At 44.2% G+C, this 19,228-nt stretch overlaps 1 protein-coding gene across 4 annotated transcripts in view; it reads left to right on the forward strand.

Annotated features, from left to right (window-relative positions):
• The window catches only part of TENM2 (teneurin transmembrane protein 2), a 1,126,385-nt gene that overhangs the window by 749,923 nt on the left and 357,234 nt on the right, over positions 1-19,228 (forward strand). For all 4 annotated transcript variants that reach the window (XM_075900179.2, XM_075900181.2, XM_089769544.1 and 1 more), the window contains one exon: positions 2,203-2,412. In XM_075900179.2, the coding sequence (XP_075756294.1) occupies positions 2,203-2,412 (210 nt within the window). The remainder of the gene's footprint in view (positions 1-2,202; positions 2,413-19,228) is intronic.

Genomic DNA, 19,228 nt, shown 5'->3' on the forward strand with positions numbered 1-19,228 from the left:
GATATTGTGGGGATAACGAATAATTGTCTGTCTGAGTAATAGGGATTACACACCCCAGGCCAATTAAGCATCTAGCTACCCCAGTGTGGAAGGACTGTCATGCACTATTTCTCTCTTCAAAAGTGCTGTAGGAATTATATTTTCCCCTTTTAGTGAGGGTCCAATCCCAGTGAACATGCAGCTAGAAAGGATGACAGGAGAATGGTTTAATTTTGTATGAGCTGCATTGCTTTCCTGTCTTCTGCTGGTGGAAAGCAGTCTGAGCATTCTTAATCACCGAACAGGAAGTTACAAGGTTTTGTAAAATGGAAAAGAAAAAGGTGTAGCCAGTGATTATCTTCGTGTAGGCATTCTGGCCAAGTCCAAGATCCAAGTCCCACAAAACATTTAAGCACATATTTAAATTGTAATTAATCCCATTGGCCTGTCGACATCAATGGAAAGACACCCATTAACTTTAATTGGTCTCTGGATCAAACCCTATGTGCTTTGCTGGATTGGGCCCAAGTGGTCTGAGATACAGAACAGGAGAAACATAAGTACTCTGCTGAAATGAGGGATAGGCATACACTTCATTTTAAGCATATACATAATCCCATTGTGAAAGTCACATGAGGGACAGCATTACGTAGATCTAAGAGCAGGTTACTGACCTGCATTGTAATCATGGTGTAATAGACCAGGTCAGATCTGGGCATTGCTGAGGGAGTCAGTTCAGAGTGAATTGCTGAAACCCCGAGCTATTTACAGCCCACAACTGGAAAGCTTTCCCATGTAGGCAACAGATCATTCACACAGAGCACTTCAGCTGTCAATCTGGCCAGCAGCAAGCCTCACAAGCAAAACCCCTCAGACAACCCAGCTTTCCCTGTGCCACAATCGGTCTCAGACCTTACACACAGGTGAGAGGTTATAAAATCCAATCTCACCAACTCCACACAGATCCTCCTGGTCCCAAAGGACCAGCCACAGTCCCAGGCCAATTTACACTTGAGATCTTACCCACAAGAGCACACTGGGCCAGTCCTTTAGAACCTAAAATCTAAAGGTGTATTGATAAAAGAAAGAAAAGGTTAAGAGTGAGATTAAGGAGAATACATTAAATACATCAATCACCAAATTCTTGATGCAGGCCCTTAGCAGAGATGTTATAAACTGCTAGCTTAAAAGTTTCTGGTGTACATTCTGTATCAGGATAGGTCACCAAATCCTTCCCAGTGCTCTGTCCATAGCAAGGATAAATCGGGAATCGGGAGCAGGTCTGAAGACAAGATGGAGACAGCCTCAGGAGATTTTTATATTCCTGGTGTCTCCTAAACTGAAGCTGATCAAGTGACCTGTCTGTGTTTCACATACAAGTAGCCATTTTGCTCTGGCTGATCTGCAGGCTTCTCTAGATGCTTTCCTCAGGTGTGTATTGGCCACTCTGAGAACCATTGTCTATAAAGCTAATTAGCACAGCCATTCACTGAACAATCCTTCCTCACAATAGGCAGTCCAGGCTCATTGCACCCTCCCAGAGAGAGAACATTTAAAATACAAGCACAGAGCCCATATTCATCACTTCACATACAAAACTATGTAAGTATATGAGTACCATGCATAGAATCACTAGAGGATAAGCTTTCATTTGACACCTCACATGCCCACTTCGTACAGAATTTGGGGCAAACGCCTCACACGGGCGACACAATGATCTGTCTGCTCACTTTAAAATCCAATAATGTGACACATGGGAATATGCTTTCCACGGGGTTTTCTTTCTGTAATAAATTATAAGGAATCAAGGGGTTGTTTTTTTATGAAAACTCCTTGGCTTAAATGCTGAAATGATTGCGACTGAGATATGCAGGAGCTTAACACGCACAAGATCTGATCCTTTGGTTTTCTTATTTGTGCACATTTCTGTGAGATAGTCTTGCAACTAGCCAGGCCTTTTACCAATCTCATTCATTCAGCCTCAGCTCATCTTACCAGTTACAGGCTGATGCTGTGGTGACATTCCTGGAATGCCTTCACAACATAGCTTATCATTCTGAATATGATAACAAAGGGGCAAGTTGGTACCAGTGGTCAATAGGTATTTTGATTCTGCCCCAACTTTAATCATATGTATTAATGGCCTGTATCAAGGTGACTTTTTTTTTGTATTTTTTCATTACACTCATTGCTGATCTTTGATCCCTATGTCCTCTTTCTCAGGTCGTCCCATTCCACCTACATCCTCGTCTAGCCTTCTCCCATCTGCTCAGCTGCCCAGTTCCCATAATCCTCCACCGGTAGGCTGCCAGATGCCATTGCTAGACAGCAATACCTCCCATCAGATCATGGATACCAACCCTGATGAGGAATTCTCTCCCAATTCATATCTTCTAAGAGCATGTTCAGGGCCACAACAGGCTTCCAGCAGCGGTAAGGAACTTGCAAGCATATGGAATGTGATTATGACCTTATGCAATTACATGTCTGTATCATGCAAAATGGTGACTCCTAAATATGAAAATGAAGAATAATAACAATCTTTTGTAATTTGTGGCATTTCAGAATTTTTGGAAAACACTGCCTCATATTTATTTTTCTTTTTTATTTCACTGTAGAGTATTTCTTTTTCAGTAAGAGTGAATTAAGAAAGACACGTAAAAACTATTAGTGCATGACTGTTGCTGAGAGAATGGCTTACTCCAGCATTTCCCAAACTATGGGCCGTGGTCCGGTACCGAGCTATGGGAACAAAAATACCGGGCCTCAGCATAGCTGCCGGGAGGGGGGTTGGGTGGGGTGGGCTGGGAGGAGGTGTGGGGGGTGGGAAACCGGCCGCCAGGAAGCAGGGCTGGGGGTAGCAGGGCTGTCCAGTGGAGATCGAGGCAGACGGGTGGCAGACGGGTGGCGGAAGCAGGGCTGGACGGGGGTGTATGTGGGGGGGGGGGGGTTGGCCGGAGGACATCGGGAGGAGGAGGACTGGTGAACCAGCCTCCAGAAGCAGGGCTGGATGGAGGCAGTGGGCTGGCCAGGGAACGGGGCGTTGCGGGGGGGGGGCTGGACGGGGGAGATTGTGAGGAGGACGGGAGAACCAGCTGCCGGAAGCAGGGCTGGACGAGGGCAGTGGAGCTAGCCAGGGGAGATTGGGAGGAGAAGCGGAGCGGGAGGGGAAATCGGCCGGCGGGAAACAGGACTTATCCGGGCACACGGGTGAGTCCGGCCTTAGGGATTCCATTTTGCCACCCCGCTCCCATACCGTCCCTCGAGTAGTTGTGAACTGCCTGGCTGGTAGACACACTCACACAGCATGAGCACATCTACCAGCCAGGCAATTCACAGCTATGGACTGATACACCTAATAATAATAAAACTTACCTAATTAGAAAATATCAGACATTTTATATGTCCAGTATTTTCTCAATTTGTTTCCCAGACAGAACCCTCAAATACCGGACTGTCCGGTACAAAACTAAACACCTGGCAACTCTACCCCTCCTTGCACTCTCCCTCCTATCCAGATACCCTACCCTCAGTGTGCTCCTGCTCCCGCCTCCTGGAGTACCCATGAGGCGCTGGGTCCCCCAAGCACTGGCTGAGGCTGGGCAGAGGATGCAGCCGGGTGAAACACTGAAAATGTATTCATTTTTAATTCTTTTTTTATGTGTGTTTATATTTTTGGGCTGAAAAGAACAGTACTGAAAAAAAAACAGGTTCCAACTAAAGTAAAAAGTTTTGGAAACCCTGGTCTAGCCAGCTTTCTATCCATCTTGCAGTCCATTTATCCAATCCATATTCCCTTAACTTGCTGGCAAGAATATTGTGGGTGACCATATCAAAAGCTTTGCTAAAGCTGGCACTGGGGGCTTTGGGAGGACTAGAAACAACTTATTGAATATTCATCATTTGCTTAATGAATATTCAAATATGCAAATGAATCTTACTGGGCCTCCAAAAATGGATTTACTAGTCCCTGTGTCAAAAAGTTTGGGAACCCCTGGCTTACTCAACTATGCAGGCTCTTGTGCATGGTACAGGTCTGTAAGGTATTGTGCAAAATAATAGTGATTTGTACTCCATGTAAAACAAATGCTCAGTCCTATCAAAACATGTGTCCTACAGCTGTTGTTGTGTTTTGTAGCTTCAGAGGGGTAGCCCAGTTAGTCTGTAATTAGAAAAACTTAAAAACCAACAAATTGTCTAGCAGCACCTTAAAGACTAACAAAACATGCAGATGATATCATGAGCTTTTGTGGGCACAACCCACTTATTCAGATGAACGGAGCATTAATTATTCTTGGATCTGGACTTTTAATGCTCCGTTCATCTGAAGAAGTGGGTTCTGCCCTTGAAAGCTCATGTTACCATCTACATGTTTTGTTAGTCTTTAAAGTGCTGCTAGAGTATTCGTTGTTTTATTATGTTTTGTATTTGTGATTCAATATTATATCTAATCCTAGCTCCTCAGCCTACATCTGTGGTCACCAACCTATCAATCACGATCGACTGGTCGATCGCGAGACCTCGACCAGTCGATCACGAGGCGTTCGAGCAACCCTGCCCCCCACCCCCGAGAAGTCCCACTACCTACCTCTAGTGTAGTGCCGGCTTCCCGTGGGGTGGACGGAAGTCCTCTCTGAAGCCCACGTCACTTCCTGGGGTTCCGGAAATGCGCGGGCTGCTCCCCCTCCCACAGCTCTGTTGCGTGCTGGGGGAGGGGGCGTTGGCCCTAGATGAGGAGTGCCGAGGCTTCCCTGCGCCACCAGGGGGTGAGTTGGGCGCAGGGGTTTCCCTGCGCCGCGGGAGCGGGAGTCGGCCCCGGGGTTTGGTCCACTGCGGGAGGGAAGGGAGTTGGCCGGGCCGGGCTGCGCCGTGGGAGGGGGGTTTGACCCCGGGGTAGGCGCCCATGGGGATTGGCTGCGCTGCGCCACAGGAGGGGGATTTGGCCCCGGGGCAGGTGCCCGCGGGGGTTGGCTGCGCTGCGGGAAGGGAGGGGCCGGGCCGCACCGTGGAAGGGAGGTTTGGCCCCGCTGTGGGAGGTGTGGGGGTTGCCCCCGAGGCAGGGTCCCGTGGGGGTTTGGCCCCGCCGCGGGAGGTGGTTAGCCCCGGGGCAGGCACGCTCCAGGTTTCCCTGTGCCGCGTGGGGCCCGAAGGAGGCATGTGCTGGCTTCCCGCGTGGGAGGGAGGGAGGGAGAGAGAATCCTGGGAGGAGGCTGCCACTGGCACCCTGTCCCCGCTCCCCAGACTCCACTCCCCTGACCCCAGCTGCAGAACTCTGTCCCCATTCCCGTCCCCACTCCCCGAACTCTGTCCCCACTGGCACCCTGTCCCCTGCTGCAGAAACCTGTTCTCTGCCCTTCCAGCACCCTGTTCCCTCTCTCCTGCCCCCAGCTGCAGAACTCTGTCCCCACAAAATGTATAATTATAAATGCTTCATTTTAGATTTAAATAGCATGAATAAAAAACAGACCATTTATTTCATAACTATAAACACCTGATTTTAATTTTATATATTGCATAATTTAAAAATAAAGTGTTTATCAGAGTGTGTAAGTAAGGGCTGGGGATAGCAAGTGATGGACAGGAGGAGAATAGAGAAGGCGGGGCTTCAAGAAAGTGCCGTGGCTTCAAGGAAGGGGCGGGGCAGTAGATCTTCGCCTGTTCTGAGATTTAAAAAGTGATCTTCGGTGTAAAAAGGTTGGAGACCACGGGCCTACATATAACTAAATTATTGATGTTTTCAGAAAACTAATTTATGTCTGGGAAACACATTAGGCCAACATTTTCAAAAGTAGATCTCATTGTGTGTTGCCTCTGCTTGGTGCCTCAATGTTTTGGGGCCCACTTTGGGCCATTTTCAGAAATGCTGAGACCCACAGCTCCATCTCTAGTCAGTCAAATCTGTGAGTTCTCAGTACTTTTTAAAAACGAGGCTCCAGATATCTCAGGTAGAGGGACCCAAAATCACAAGCTTTTCTTGGAAATGCCATACTCTCAAGTCGTCACTTATTTTTTTGTGTTAGGCTGTTTTGTCAAGGAAATGCAGCCAGTTGATATAGACCATACTCAGATATACGTGTGTAATTCCTATTAACTTAAGACAGTCTGATCGTTAGTTCCTTGCCTGGGAAAGATTTCAAATTATTCATAAAAACACATTTGACCTTTCTCATTCTCCTTAATTTTGCTGTTCTGAACTTCTGTGTTGGCAGGTTATTCACATTCTGTTGCAGTTAACGTACATTTAAAAAACGTAGCTAATAAAAATGGTTTACTGCAACTTTATAGCCTTGAAATTTAACCACAATGAATACACTGATCTGCAGTTGTAAAATATACCATTAGATGACTAGTGTGTGATCTGCAGCAGTTGCATCTGACAGAAAAGTAGAAAATGCAGTTACTGATCTCTCAAAACTTCTCCCCAGGTCCTGTGTTCTCTATAATGATATAGGCCTGTATGATGCAGCAGATGCTGTGTGGCATGGATCTTTTGGTATTTATATATGTGCCCAGGAAATTTTAATTATAAAGTTTGCTGACCAAGATATACTAGCATGAAATTAGATTACAACACATTGGTGCACCCTACAGAGTCATCTGCTGGATGTAGCAATACATCAGAAACCAAATGTTTCAGACTGGAGAATGGAGAAACGTAGCACTGAAAAAGCATCTGCAGGTTTAACAGAATGACTCCAGTTCATTTTCAATGATAATTTATCCTGGCAGGTCTTTTCTGTCTTAAAACCTCAGGCTGGTCTTGGCCAAGTTTCATATTGCTCTCTGGCTGATACAATGTACCTTTACTTTTGAGTTTTGAATTGCCTTTTAAAGGTATGTCTCAGCATTTTGACTCTGTGCCCCACCATAATAATTTTTTAGCATGCACTATTTTTTTCCCTTTAATAACAGATCAACTTTCACTAGAAGATAATTTATTATGCTTCATTTCTAATTGTGAAGGCACCACAACCAGGCGATTACCTAGTACCTAAGTCTGACCACAGATGTGTGCAGGAATCTTTGAACAGCCCTTTGCAGTGGGGGCTCTTCAGAAATTGCCAGGTGCCTTAACAACTAATTAAGGATTCAAAATTGTCATTAGCATGCAAGGGAATACTGACGCTATTAATATTTATATTAAATAGGTAACGCTCACATGTTCATAAGCATCACCTTGCCTAAGTGCTAAGTGTTATGGTATCAAAACTGCTTTCTATCTGAAAGACTTTCAAAGAAGCTTATACCATCAATAGAATGATCCAGAGTTGTAAAATTCTGTCCTGAAACATAATCTGATTTTTGAATGCCTCTGAAAAGTGTTTGGATCCAAGATTTCAATTCAGCATATGAAAGAGAAAGGTTAAAAATTGGATCTAGATCTGGTTTTGGATTCTAGATCCCCAGAAAGTTCAGAGCATCTTGGATCCAGGGATTAAGTTCATACAAATTTCTGTTTATTAATAAATGCATGACAAAGATTTTATCCTTAAAACTGATGCAAACACTTAGGCTACATCTAGACTGGCATGATTTTGCGGAAATACTTTTAACGGAAAAGTTTTTCCGTTAACAGTATTTCCGCAAAAGCGCGTCTAGATTGGCACGGATGCTTTTGCGCAAAAAGTGCTTTTGCGCAAAAGCATCCGTGGCCAGTCTAGACGTGATTTTGCGCAAGAAACCCCCGATCGCCATTTTAGCCATCGGGGCTTTTTTGCGCAAAACAGTTCTTCCCTGTCTACACTGGCCCTCTTGCGCAAGTATTCTTCCACAAGAGGGCTTTTTCCCAAGCAGGAGCGTGAAAGTATTTGCGCAAGAAGCACTGATTTTGTACATTACGAAGTCAGTGCTCTTGCGCAAATTCAAGCGGCCAGTATAGACAGCTGGCAAGCAGCCGCTTTTGCGCAAAATCTTGCCAGTCTAAACTCACCCTTAAAGTAAACACAGAAGACCATATAAAATTTGAAGAATTCTCATGTTGATCATGTTGCTTAGTAAGGGTGCTCCAGTTTGGCTGAAGGTATATTTGTATTTGCCTCAAACCTATGATTTGCCTCAAACCTATGATAACTCCTAAATGGGTTTAAGATGAATCTTCCTGGATGTGAGATGATATGTACTGACCTGTGCCCTTCATGATAGTCCTTTCTCAATATATTTGGAAAACGCATATGGTTAAAAAATTACCTAATCTAATCTTCCATCAAATGAGCAATCCATTGTTGATGTTATGAAAGCCTTTAATCTACAATAAATCTTTATTAGAACTCATCAGAGCTTCTAGTTTTAGAGAAATGTGATTATAGCACTCTTAAAATGACATTACATCATTGGGGTGATTGGTTTATCATTTGGAGAAGCGACATCAATCATAACTAGCATAACCACACAGTAAATGAATTCAACCTTTCTACTGTGGAACAATGACACTATAATTGCTCAAAATCAGGCTTAAAATGAAATCAGAAAATGCACTTTCTTCAACTATGATGTTAAGTTAATGGAATATATTATTAAAAATCATGTTTGAGGAAATTCTGTGTAATTAAAAATATGTGGAAATGTATTCCTTTTTTCTCTCATTAGAACCTGATTTCAGACGCAGAGCCATTTTATATGCAACAGAGATTATGCTGTTTTTAATTGAACTTCCATCATTTATGTTTTTCTAATTTTATTTCTTAATATAATATGCACCAAAATTATATATTCAGGAGGGCAATAGGCTGTTGAAATATTGTGCACCTGCTGATAATATTTTTTGAACAACACACAAATATTAAAGAGGAACATGAGACCAAAATTTATAGCATTTTATACATGTGAAGATACCAGAGGACAGAATATTTCCATAGGAGGTCAGTTTTGTCACTGTGCTATCTAGAATGGTTTCTTAAAGTTAACGTGGAAACAAAGGCCTATTTTTTTGAATGTACACAGGATGTGCTTTTTGTGATTAAGTTTAGGAATAGCCTCATCTAATGAAAACATTATGATGATGTTTGCATTTAAAAATTGGCAGTACTGGTCATCTATCTAGAAAAAATAGGCTGTACATTTCATCAATAAACAAGGTAGATTTTAAGCTGCTGGCAGGCTGAGGGGGAACCTGGCACCTGATGATGATGTCAACTGGCAGTGCCAGCTGTGAGAAGCCCGCTGGACAAGTTTGAGTCATGTGTGCACCCCTGAAGACGCGGCGGTATTGTGGCTAGGGGCCACAAAAAAAGTTTTCTGGTTAACAAAGTGCCAGCTAACAAAGCTTTCGCTGTACAGTATTTTGAATTTGAGAGTAGGGGAAGCTAGACATTTTACCAAATCCTGAGACAAAATTCTGTTCTTCATTTGCTCTGAACTGTTTTGCTGTGAGTTCCAGGAATCTAAATGAAAGCAGAATTTGGTCCAATTTTTCAGTGTTTATCTTTTCACATGGAAGAACTAGTGTGAAGCATATGTTCAAATATACCAGTACACACTCACAGAGCATTCTGGGCATAGCCTAGTAGAAAGAACTTTGTTTTTTCATGGGTGCTAGGTCATGTTTGGGGGGAGGAAAGGAAGAATGTTTATTAAATATTCAGTTGTTATTGAGTATGTTAACATAAATTATTTAACTCACTGGGTTTGACCTTCCTCTCAAAAGGTCTTAGTTCTGTGTTAACTCAAAATAAATAGTAACAGAAATCTTATTAACATGACCTGCATTTAATATGATTGCACAAGAGGAATGTGAAACATGTACTATAAGCTATTGCTCCATAATTGTCATCTGAAGAAGTGAGTTGTGCATACAAAAGCTCATGATACTATCTATATATTCTGTGGTTAGTTTCTAAGGGTGTGTCTAGACTACAGGGTTTTTTTTGAAAAAAGTGGCCTTTTTTTAAAAAATCTTCCCCTGCGTCTAGACTGCTGCTGCGTTCTTTCGAAAGTAAATCGAAAGAATGTGGCAGTTTTTTCGACCATGGAAAACCTGCCTGCGTGCTCTCTTTCAAAAAAGCAGCTTGCTTTTTCAAAAGTACCGGTTGTAGTCAAGACACTGTTTTTCGAAAGAGTGCAATCTAGACGTAGCCTACGGTGCTACAGGACCATTGTGGGTTTTTAAGTTTTATTAGTTACAGACTAACACAGCTACCCCTCTGAGACTTATAAGCTGTGTGAATGCCTAGTTAAAATGGTCTACTTTCCTCAGCTAGGCAGGCCTGTACGAATGGGGGGTGCGAAGGCTGCGAATGCACCCCATCCATGGTCCCCCAAGCAAGTCTGGATCAGCCAGAAGTTTGAGTGATCCCATGCATCTCCACCCACGCCCCCTCCATGCGCTCACCCTCTGCCATGTCCACCATAAAGACCAGTCCATCCATGTGGCATATGTAGGACTTTCAGAGCAGCTGCAGCGTCTCCTGCCCACCCACATCGCACACTTCTAAGGCAATGGTGCGGGAGCCCCCCAGCGGCACTCAGATCTACTCCATGTTGAAGCTCTTGGTGGGCACTCTGCAGGAACTCGAGCCAGAGGTCTTGCCGGCTGCATCCAGCCTGATCACCACGTGTCACACCTAGAAGGGTGGCAGAAAGGGCGGCACAGGTGCGATCTCTGCCAGCTAATTCCCCATGCTGCCTGGGCTGGGTGGCACTACAGGGCATGGCGGGGAGAAGGGCAGGGTGAGCCAAGGGGTGCAGGAGGGCCAGCCTTGAAACACCCCCCCAACCACGCCCAGCTACAGGGAGAGGCTAGGGCTATGCCAGCCAGCACACGCTCCAGAGATCGGGTCCATCCCCAAGCATGGGGCCACCCCCTGAACAAGGGAAATCCAGGCACCCCTCCCCAGTCCATTTCCAACAGGGTCCCAGTACTCCCCACAGCCAGGTTTGTGGGATCTCCACAGAGATGCCCAGTCTCCAACATGGAGAATTGTGGATGGGACCTCAGCACTGCCTGCTCGCTCTCCACCCACACCTCCCTGTTGCAGCCCCTCCCCCCCACAAACACGTTTACCTTCAGGCCTGTATGCATGGGGTGTGTGGAAGGTGCAAATGCACCACCCCCTGCATGGTCCCCCAAATAAGCATGAGGGAGCTCTGTTAGGGGAATGGGTGGGCGGGACTGGTGGCAGCACAGCAGGGCCGGGAAAATGGTGGCACCCACCCACAAAGAGTGGCCCAGGCCTGTCCCCATTGGCCAGAAGCTCTGCCTGCACTAACTCGGCACTGGCCTTGATGAGCAGGTAGAGCAGCAGAAGGCAGAGGCGGCTGAGGAGTGGGGGGCCATGGTGTCCATGCTGCTCACCATGGCTACGTCTAGACTACACCCTTCTGTCGGCAGAGGGATTTAAATTAGACGTTTTGAAAGTGCAAATGAAGCGGGGATTTAAATATATCGTGCTTCATTTGCATAATCACGTCATGGCGCTCTTTCAAACAAGCGCCATTTCGAAAGTAAAACCGTGATGTAGACGCGGTTCTTTCAAAAACAGGGCACTTTTACAGGTCCTGAGGTTTACAGGATCGTTTGAAAAAGCGCCATGATGTGATTATGCAAATGAAGCGTCGGATATTTAAATTCCTGCTTCATTTGCACTTTCGAAACGTCTAATTTACTTCCCTCTGCCGACAGAAGGGTGTCGTCTAGACATAGCCCATGGTCCCAGAAGATAATTTCTATAAAACCTTTATTACTGTATAAATTGTTAGTATTTTATAACAAAACCATTCTACATAATCACTGTTTCCAGTCAGATTTTTCATTAACCTCTCTGATGCACACTCATTGCATGACTATTTTGAACTCCTTTGTATTTAAAAAAATTGCTGCCCACATTTCCAAAAATGCACCCCACCACAGAAATTTCTGTGTACAGCCCTGCATGGGGTACTAAAAGGTACTACAAATAGTGCAGAGTTTCACATTTAGAGATTTACGTTCAAATCCTTGTAAACTACCTTTTACTGCAGTCAGGTACAAAGCTTTGCTCTGGGAATTTTTTATTACACCCACCCTGGAGGTCTTGATATTGGAGTGTTCAAAGCTGTCTGCTTTCTGACCTTCTACAGGTCAGAGTTACATAAACAGATGCTCTCAATATCCAGTGGCATAATTTAGACTTTGGAAGAAGTCTTCTTAAAAAAAAATCTCATAGAAAAATAATGAAATATTCTGCAGATAGAGAAGTATCACTTAATGCAAAAGTAGTTCTGTATCTGTCGGCTTACCCAGTAGAAAATAAAATAGCAACAAGAAATATCATGAAACCTTGGCTTACTTTTTTTCCACAAGGATTGACTTCATGTTATTTAAAAGACTAAATAAAAGGGTTTGGGTATCTCAGTAGGTAGCACCTTCATCTTTTTTTCCAGAAGTACATTCGTTTAAACTGTAGATAAGAAACCTAGGCATGCATATCCATCCCAGCATGGTGTCAGTGGCTGCTTGATTGCTGGAGGAACTATTCTTCTGTATTTAACTGGACTCAACATTGACGGTATTAAAGATCCTCTGGCACTTTTTTAAATAGAATGCACTGGCAATTTTTAAAAGAAAAAATATATAATATCCATGGAAACAAACATTGGTGCTTGAAAGTTCTGGGCCCACTCCAGCATAAAAGCCTCACTGTCAACCACCTGCATTGCTCATGGAAAAGATGTAGAATAGATCTAGGAGCTGTGAAAGGCCAGCAGACAGCATGTGCCCCTAACGCTGGCCTTTGACAAAACCTACTTACCGTATTAATTTAGCTCTATGATGGCATCTTTCAGTCCCACACCCAGGCAATGTCGATGCCTGCTTTCACCCTCTACTCTCTACGCTCATAGGACTCCCAATTGGTGACCAATCAAACTAATGACATATAGTTCCACTCTAATTCAAAGTAACTTTCTTGTGAAGCCTGTAGCAGGATGCACATCTTCAGAACCCATCCTCAGGCCATTTCAAGAAGAGTTTACTCCTGATGTGAGCTCTCCTCTTGCTGGATGTCATGTTGCCTTTCACCTCCACTGTTACTGTGCTGTTTCATTTTAATTTGGTCCTTCTTGAGCTCCCTTCCTGGCCACTGGAGTGGAGAAGTCAGCCATGTAAGGATAGCTGTGGCTATGAACCCCTTCATGTTTTGCTGCTAACCAGCATGGATTAAAATATCAGTGACCCTTGTTCCTAGAATCTGAGTAGATGGAAGGCCTCATTTAAGGCATCGCCAATATAATGCCTGAGATAAGTCAGTGACTAGCGTAGGCAGGTAAGGCTCCACACAGACAAATGCAAGGAGAGAAGTGAAGACTGAACATTTGCATTTCTACTTTCAAATTTTAAAATGCTCATTTCCTGTTAATATGGGGTCCCAAAATGACTGGGTGTGTGTTTGTTTTGTATTCCTTCCCACTGGTGCCCTTCATGTACTGCAAGCAAAAGTAACCCTAAGAACTGTGAACAGAATGTTCAGTATGGAACCCCAAAAGCATTTTTTTCTCAGAAAATAGTTGACAATATGTAAGGGAGGGTAGTCAACATTTATGTTTTCTTTCTGTAGGCAGATGAGATGGGATAGAAATTTAAACTTGCTATATTTTGTCAGCTGAAGATGTTTAGAGAGTTGTAGCTGCTACCAAGCACAACTCAGGATCTTAGGAATACATAGTTTTGAGATATATTTATGTATTTATCAGCTATGTCTTCAAAAGGGAATGTTTAGTACTTTAGCTATAATTCTTTCCTTTTCCCTCTTTTTAATTCGGAGGTATTACCTAACTCCACTGCCGAATCTCTTGAGCACTTGGAGTGGGGGGATTTTCCATTTTAAAATGGTGTTAGATTGGCATTAGAACTGGAGAAGCTGCACACACGGCATGTTCCTACATTGAAATTTGAAAGTTGTTTTCTCCCCCTTAAGAATTGGCTCCTTTATGCTCCTTTATTACTGATATGGTTGCTAGTTTGTAAAATCAGTTGACAGTGGCAGCAGAGCTCTGAATTTCAGCCATTAGACTTTATCCAGGTATTAGGTAGAAACAACACAGTTAGTAATTTATGAACACATAATCGTAACAGCTAAGCAAATGGTTGAACGAGTCACAAGCAGAAGATGGTAAGATAATAAAACCAGCTGTATTAAATTGAGAGAGAACCTAAAATTGAGAATAGGTCCTGGTGATATCATTTTAATCAGACTTGATATCTTTTAGGGTTATAGTGACTTTCAAAGGTTTCTTGTTTGTGTTTTTAATAATTGTATTTATACTTGTAAAACGTTCTGTATCAGCATCTTTGGAGAACTGCAGCCTTTCTTTAGAAATAGAAGTTCAGCAAAGACAGTGGAAGTTCCAGCTTTCCAAACTTCACCCCCTTCCTTTGTGCCTCACACCTGTTTCTTGATGCCACTTCTAATGAGTAAGAAAATAGTTCAGTCGCCATGATCATTTGATTTTTGTCATTTTTATGCTGAAGTGCCAGTTAATACCACTGGCAGGTCTGTCCCTGTTCACCTTCATTAAATAACAAACAAGTGAGATAGTCCAGCGGTTGCGTTTTGCAACTGTCAGCATATGAACAGTGTTAATTGTTTGTCTAATGTTAATAAATGGTTAATCAATTTTATGCATAATTATAGCATTAAATAGGTTAATAGGCTTCTGGTATCCATCTAATACCTTATTCTTATGTACTTATAAAAATCTGCATCACATAGTACTCATGTCTGTAATGTGCACATAAACTCTATTAAACATTTGTTAACCCTCTGAAAACTATTTATACATGTGCCCTTTCACAAAGTCTGATCATTATGTGTGTATTATTTCTGGTGTTTGCACTCAAGCACTTAGAGTCAGACACGGCTTATGCTCTTGATCCTGAAGCAGTTAGGAAATTATTATACATTAACCTTTTATGCTTTTTTTATTTTGTTCTATTTTATTAGAAAATAGTTATTTCTACGAAGAGAACTTGGAGTTGAACCAATTCTATCAGTGGGTGTGTCTAGACTACATGCCTCCTTCGACGGAGGCATGTAGATTAGCCAGATCGGAAGAGGGAAATGAAGCCGCGATTAAAATAATCGCGGCTTCATTTAAATTTAAATGGCTGCCCCGATCTGCCGATCAGCTGTTTGTCGGCAGATCGGGGTAGTCTGGACGCGATGCGCCGACAAAGAAGACTTTCTTCATCGGCACAGGTAAGCCTCGTGAAACCAGGTTTACCTGTGCCGATGAAGAAAGGCTTCTTTGTCGGCGCATCGCGTCCAGACTGCCCCGATCTGCCGACAAACAGCTGATCGGCAGATCGGGGCAGCCATTTAAATTTAAATGAAGCCGCGATTATTTTAATCGCGGCTTCATTTCCCTCTTCCGATCTGGCTAATCTACATGCCTCCGTCGAAGGAGGCATGTAGTCTAGACACACCCAGTGAATGCTCAACCGTGGGAACCCAACAATAAAATAAAGGGATGATCAATCAGTTTTCTGTTGCTCTCTGAAGCCAGTCTTTACTTTGGATTTTAAAACTAAGATGACAGGTTCTTTCTCTCTCTCTCTTGTTTCTAATATCTCAGCAAAAAAATCTGAACTCCATTTACAAATAGACGATCTATTCTCCTCCTCCTCCCACCCAATTGTATCACAGAAATTTGAGGCTGTGAATGTTTGTATAAGTTGTGAATTATTGGCTTCAGCAAATATCTACTTTTCAAACATGTTGACGTGAAAGTGGAAGGAAAAATCCTATTTCCTTGTGCCAGCACCCCAAATATTTCCACAATGCCATTCACACTCAACTGAAATTGCATTTCAGTATGTTCCATTTGATTGGATTCTATCTTTTCTCCCAGTCTGTAGTAATAGTACATTTGCAGTTCCCTAGTTTATTTTTGTTTGTGGCCTTTGTGGCCTTTCCCATCTACCGAGAATGCCTTGCCATTCAGCTCCCTCTCTTTCACCCTCCATGCTAAGGATGTTGTTTTACATGTTGCTCTCTCTGTGCTGCAGGAGCAGCATTTCTGTTTGCTGTATTTGTATGTGATACCATGTTACTATAACAGCCAAGTAATCTTTAATAGCTAAGCTCATTTCCCATTTTTCACCCGGTGGTTCTTATGCTCAGGTCCAATCAAGCAATCTGGTAAATCAATAAATACCCAGAACCAAAGAGGGACAATGCCTATTTTAAATAGTATGATAACTTGCCTATGAGTTGTCATGGTAGTGCTGTAAGCTGTACTTGGGTCTCTTCTATCTGGAAAGTCATTAGCACTGGAAGGGTTGGGTGGCAAAATAATTCATGTGAACAAGAAAGTTGTAGTACTTAGAGCAGACTTTGAACTTGATGCTTCTGATATCAAACCTACATTGCCAGAATGGATTCTGCCTCCTGAGGTAAGTGATGTCTCTCCCAGATGCACTGGAGTAAAATGTGCGTGCTGTGAACTCTTAAAGGCTGTGTCTAGACTACATGCCTCTGTCGTCAGAGGCATGTAGATTAGACACATAGGCGGCAAAGGTAAATGAAGCCGCGATTTAAATGATCACTTCATTTACATTTACATGGCTACCGCGCTGAGCCGACAAACAGCTGATCAGCTGTTTGTCCGCTCAGCGCGCTAGTCTAGATGCTCCCCTGCCGACATCAAAGCCCTTTGTCGGCAGCCCCGTTATTCCTCGTGGGACGAGGTTTACCGGGGCTGTCGACAAAGGGCTTTGATGTCGGCAGGGGGCGTCCAGACTAGCGCGCTGAGCGGACAAACAGCTGATCAGCTGTTTGTCGGCTCAGCGCGGCAGCCATGTAAATGTAAATGAAGCGATCATTTAAATCGCGGCTTCATTTACCTTTGCCAAAACAACAAATCTACATGGCTCCATCGATGGAGCCATGTAGTTTAGACGTACCCTTACAGAGTGAAACAATACAGGAGGATAAGTCCCTACTTGTTTCAGCACACTGATGCCTCAGTGGGCTCTCTTAGGGGCAGTCTATGTTGCACACTTCTTCTGGCAGCATGGAGTGTAAATACAAAGCACAAAGGCCTCACACAATATAAATAGTGGGGTGTTCCCTGGGCAAGTAAAGGCACACCGGCACTCTGTGGTACATTCCCTAATGGCTCTCCAAAGCTATGTCTACACTGGTGGGTTCTTGTGCAAGAACGGCTGTTCTTGCGCAGAGCGTTCACACTGCCCGCCCGCTCTTGTGCAAGAAGATTTACAGTATGGTGTCGGAAGACAGGGTTTCTTGTGCAAGATCCACACTCTTTTCTAACAGGTGTAAGCCCTCTTGCGCAGGAGTGCTTGCGCAAGAAGGAAATGTGGACGTGCTAGCATGGCCATCAGAGCTTTCTTGCACAAGAGAGTATCCACACTGCCATGGATGCTCTTGTGCAAAAGCACATGGCTGTGTGGACGTGTTCCTGTGCAAGTATTCTTACGCAGGAACCCACAAGTGTAGACATAGCCCATGTGTTCAAGCATTGCCCTCTGTGGCAGGGTCAGGCCAGGGAGCTGCTGGAGACAGGGGAAGAAGGCAGCCCAAAAGGGGGTAAAAACCTGTAATTAGGATCAAAGAGCTGCAGGCTGATTAGATGCATCTGGGAGGGAGTTGGCTCAGGCAGAGTGGGGCCAGCTGGTTCCTCTGCTGGCTGACTGAGGGCCTTTAGAAGCCTCAGCAGTTGGAAGCTGGGGAGAGTGAGAGGATGGAAGGGAGGTGGTGGAAAGATAGGGAGCAAAAGTTTAGAGAGAACAATCCATAACTGCATTAGGCAGAAGCAGCTAGGGAGGTAGTCTGAGGAGGCGTGGCCAGGCTCTCTATTGCAAAGACCTGCTGCAAACCCCAAACTCTGGGGTTAGGAGCAAGAGGCCTGCCCAGTGGTGGCCTGTGTAAAAGGGGCCCTTGTCACACCTCCCTCGGCACTGCAATTTTTAGCAGGGCACTTAGACTATGTCTACGCTGGCGGGTTCTTGCGCAAGAACGACTGTTCTTGCACAAGAATCCACAGAGTGTCCACATGGCCCGCCCGCTCTTGTGCAAGAAGATGTACAGTAAAGCGTGGGAAGAGAGGGCTTCTTGCGCAAGAGCTATGCTCTTTTCTAACAAGTGTAAGCCCTCTTGCACAAGAGCTCTTGTGAAAGAGGCCAGTGTGGACGCGCGGCAGGGGTTTCTTGCGCAAGAAAGCCTTATGGCTAAAATGGCCATCAGAGCTTTCTTGCACAACAGAGCATCCACACTGCCGTGGATGCTCTTGCACAAAAGCACATGGTAGTGTGGATGTGTTCTTGTGCAAGAGTTCTTGTGCAAGAACCCGCCAGTGTAGACATAGCCTTAGTGTTCCACAGCCCGGAATCCTTCCTTGCTGCAAGAGAATCTGGCTGTTCCTTCCTGCAAGAGCGTGGAGATTTTCCCTACTGCAGGGAAAGGCTTGGGCACTGGGGAGACAGTGGGGAAAAGCTCCAGCAATTCCCCGCTGCCAAAGCCATCCTTCCCTAAAGCCTTTGATGCATGTGGGCTGAACACTGCAGTGTGGACTTAATTTCTCTTTTGCTATGGTGCATAGATGTACATACCAGAAATGGTGCCACCAGTGAGTAGTGTGAAGTGCAGATTAAGGAACAGGTTGTGCTGTTTGGTGATTTTGAGTCAGGCCATATTTTTGGAGTAGAAGCAGATTCACAGTGCTCCCAATGACCTATAGAGATGATTATATTAGCCCCCCCCAAAAAAAAATTAGTCTCTCTCAAACTTTGTCATATGGGCTCACTTTAATGTTTAACATGAAATCTGCAGGGAGTTGTCAGCCGACGGTCAGGGTAGTGTGTGTGTGTATGCTTCCGAGAAAAGGTTTAATGTCCGTGTCTTTACAGCTAGGACCGGGGTCCCGTCGCAGAGGGTGGCCAGCAGGCCAACAGACGCCCCATTATATAGGAAGAGCTTATTACACCTTAGATTTTAACTGCTAGAACACAAAGTTCCTTCGCAGCGGGCAGCCTGGGAAAGGCTGGAAAGGTGCCCCAACGGATCTTGTCACCTGGGAGTGACACAGATCCAAACGCTCAAGCTCTCCCTATGTCTGTCCCTTTATGACCGGCTGAAGTTCTTTTAAATTGTGCTTGGTTCTGTTACAGCAACTGGAGGAGTCAGGTTAAAGCTTAAACAGTTACAGGTTTATTAAAAGACTTATAAAAGCATATGGTTACAATGGCTATTGCTCTATTTCTTAAATGCTAGCAAATATATATATATATATATATATATAGGTCTTAAAAATGATC

Source organism: Pelodiscus sinensis, chromosome 16, assembly GCF_052426305.1.
Source record: "Pelodiscus sinensis isolate ZL-2025 chromosome 16, ASM5242630v1, whole genome shotgun sequence".
In the NCBI taxonomy this organism is placed as follows: Eukaryota; Metazoa; Chordata; order Testudines; family Trionychidae; genus Pelodiscus; species Pelodiscus sinensis.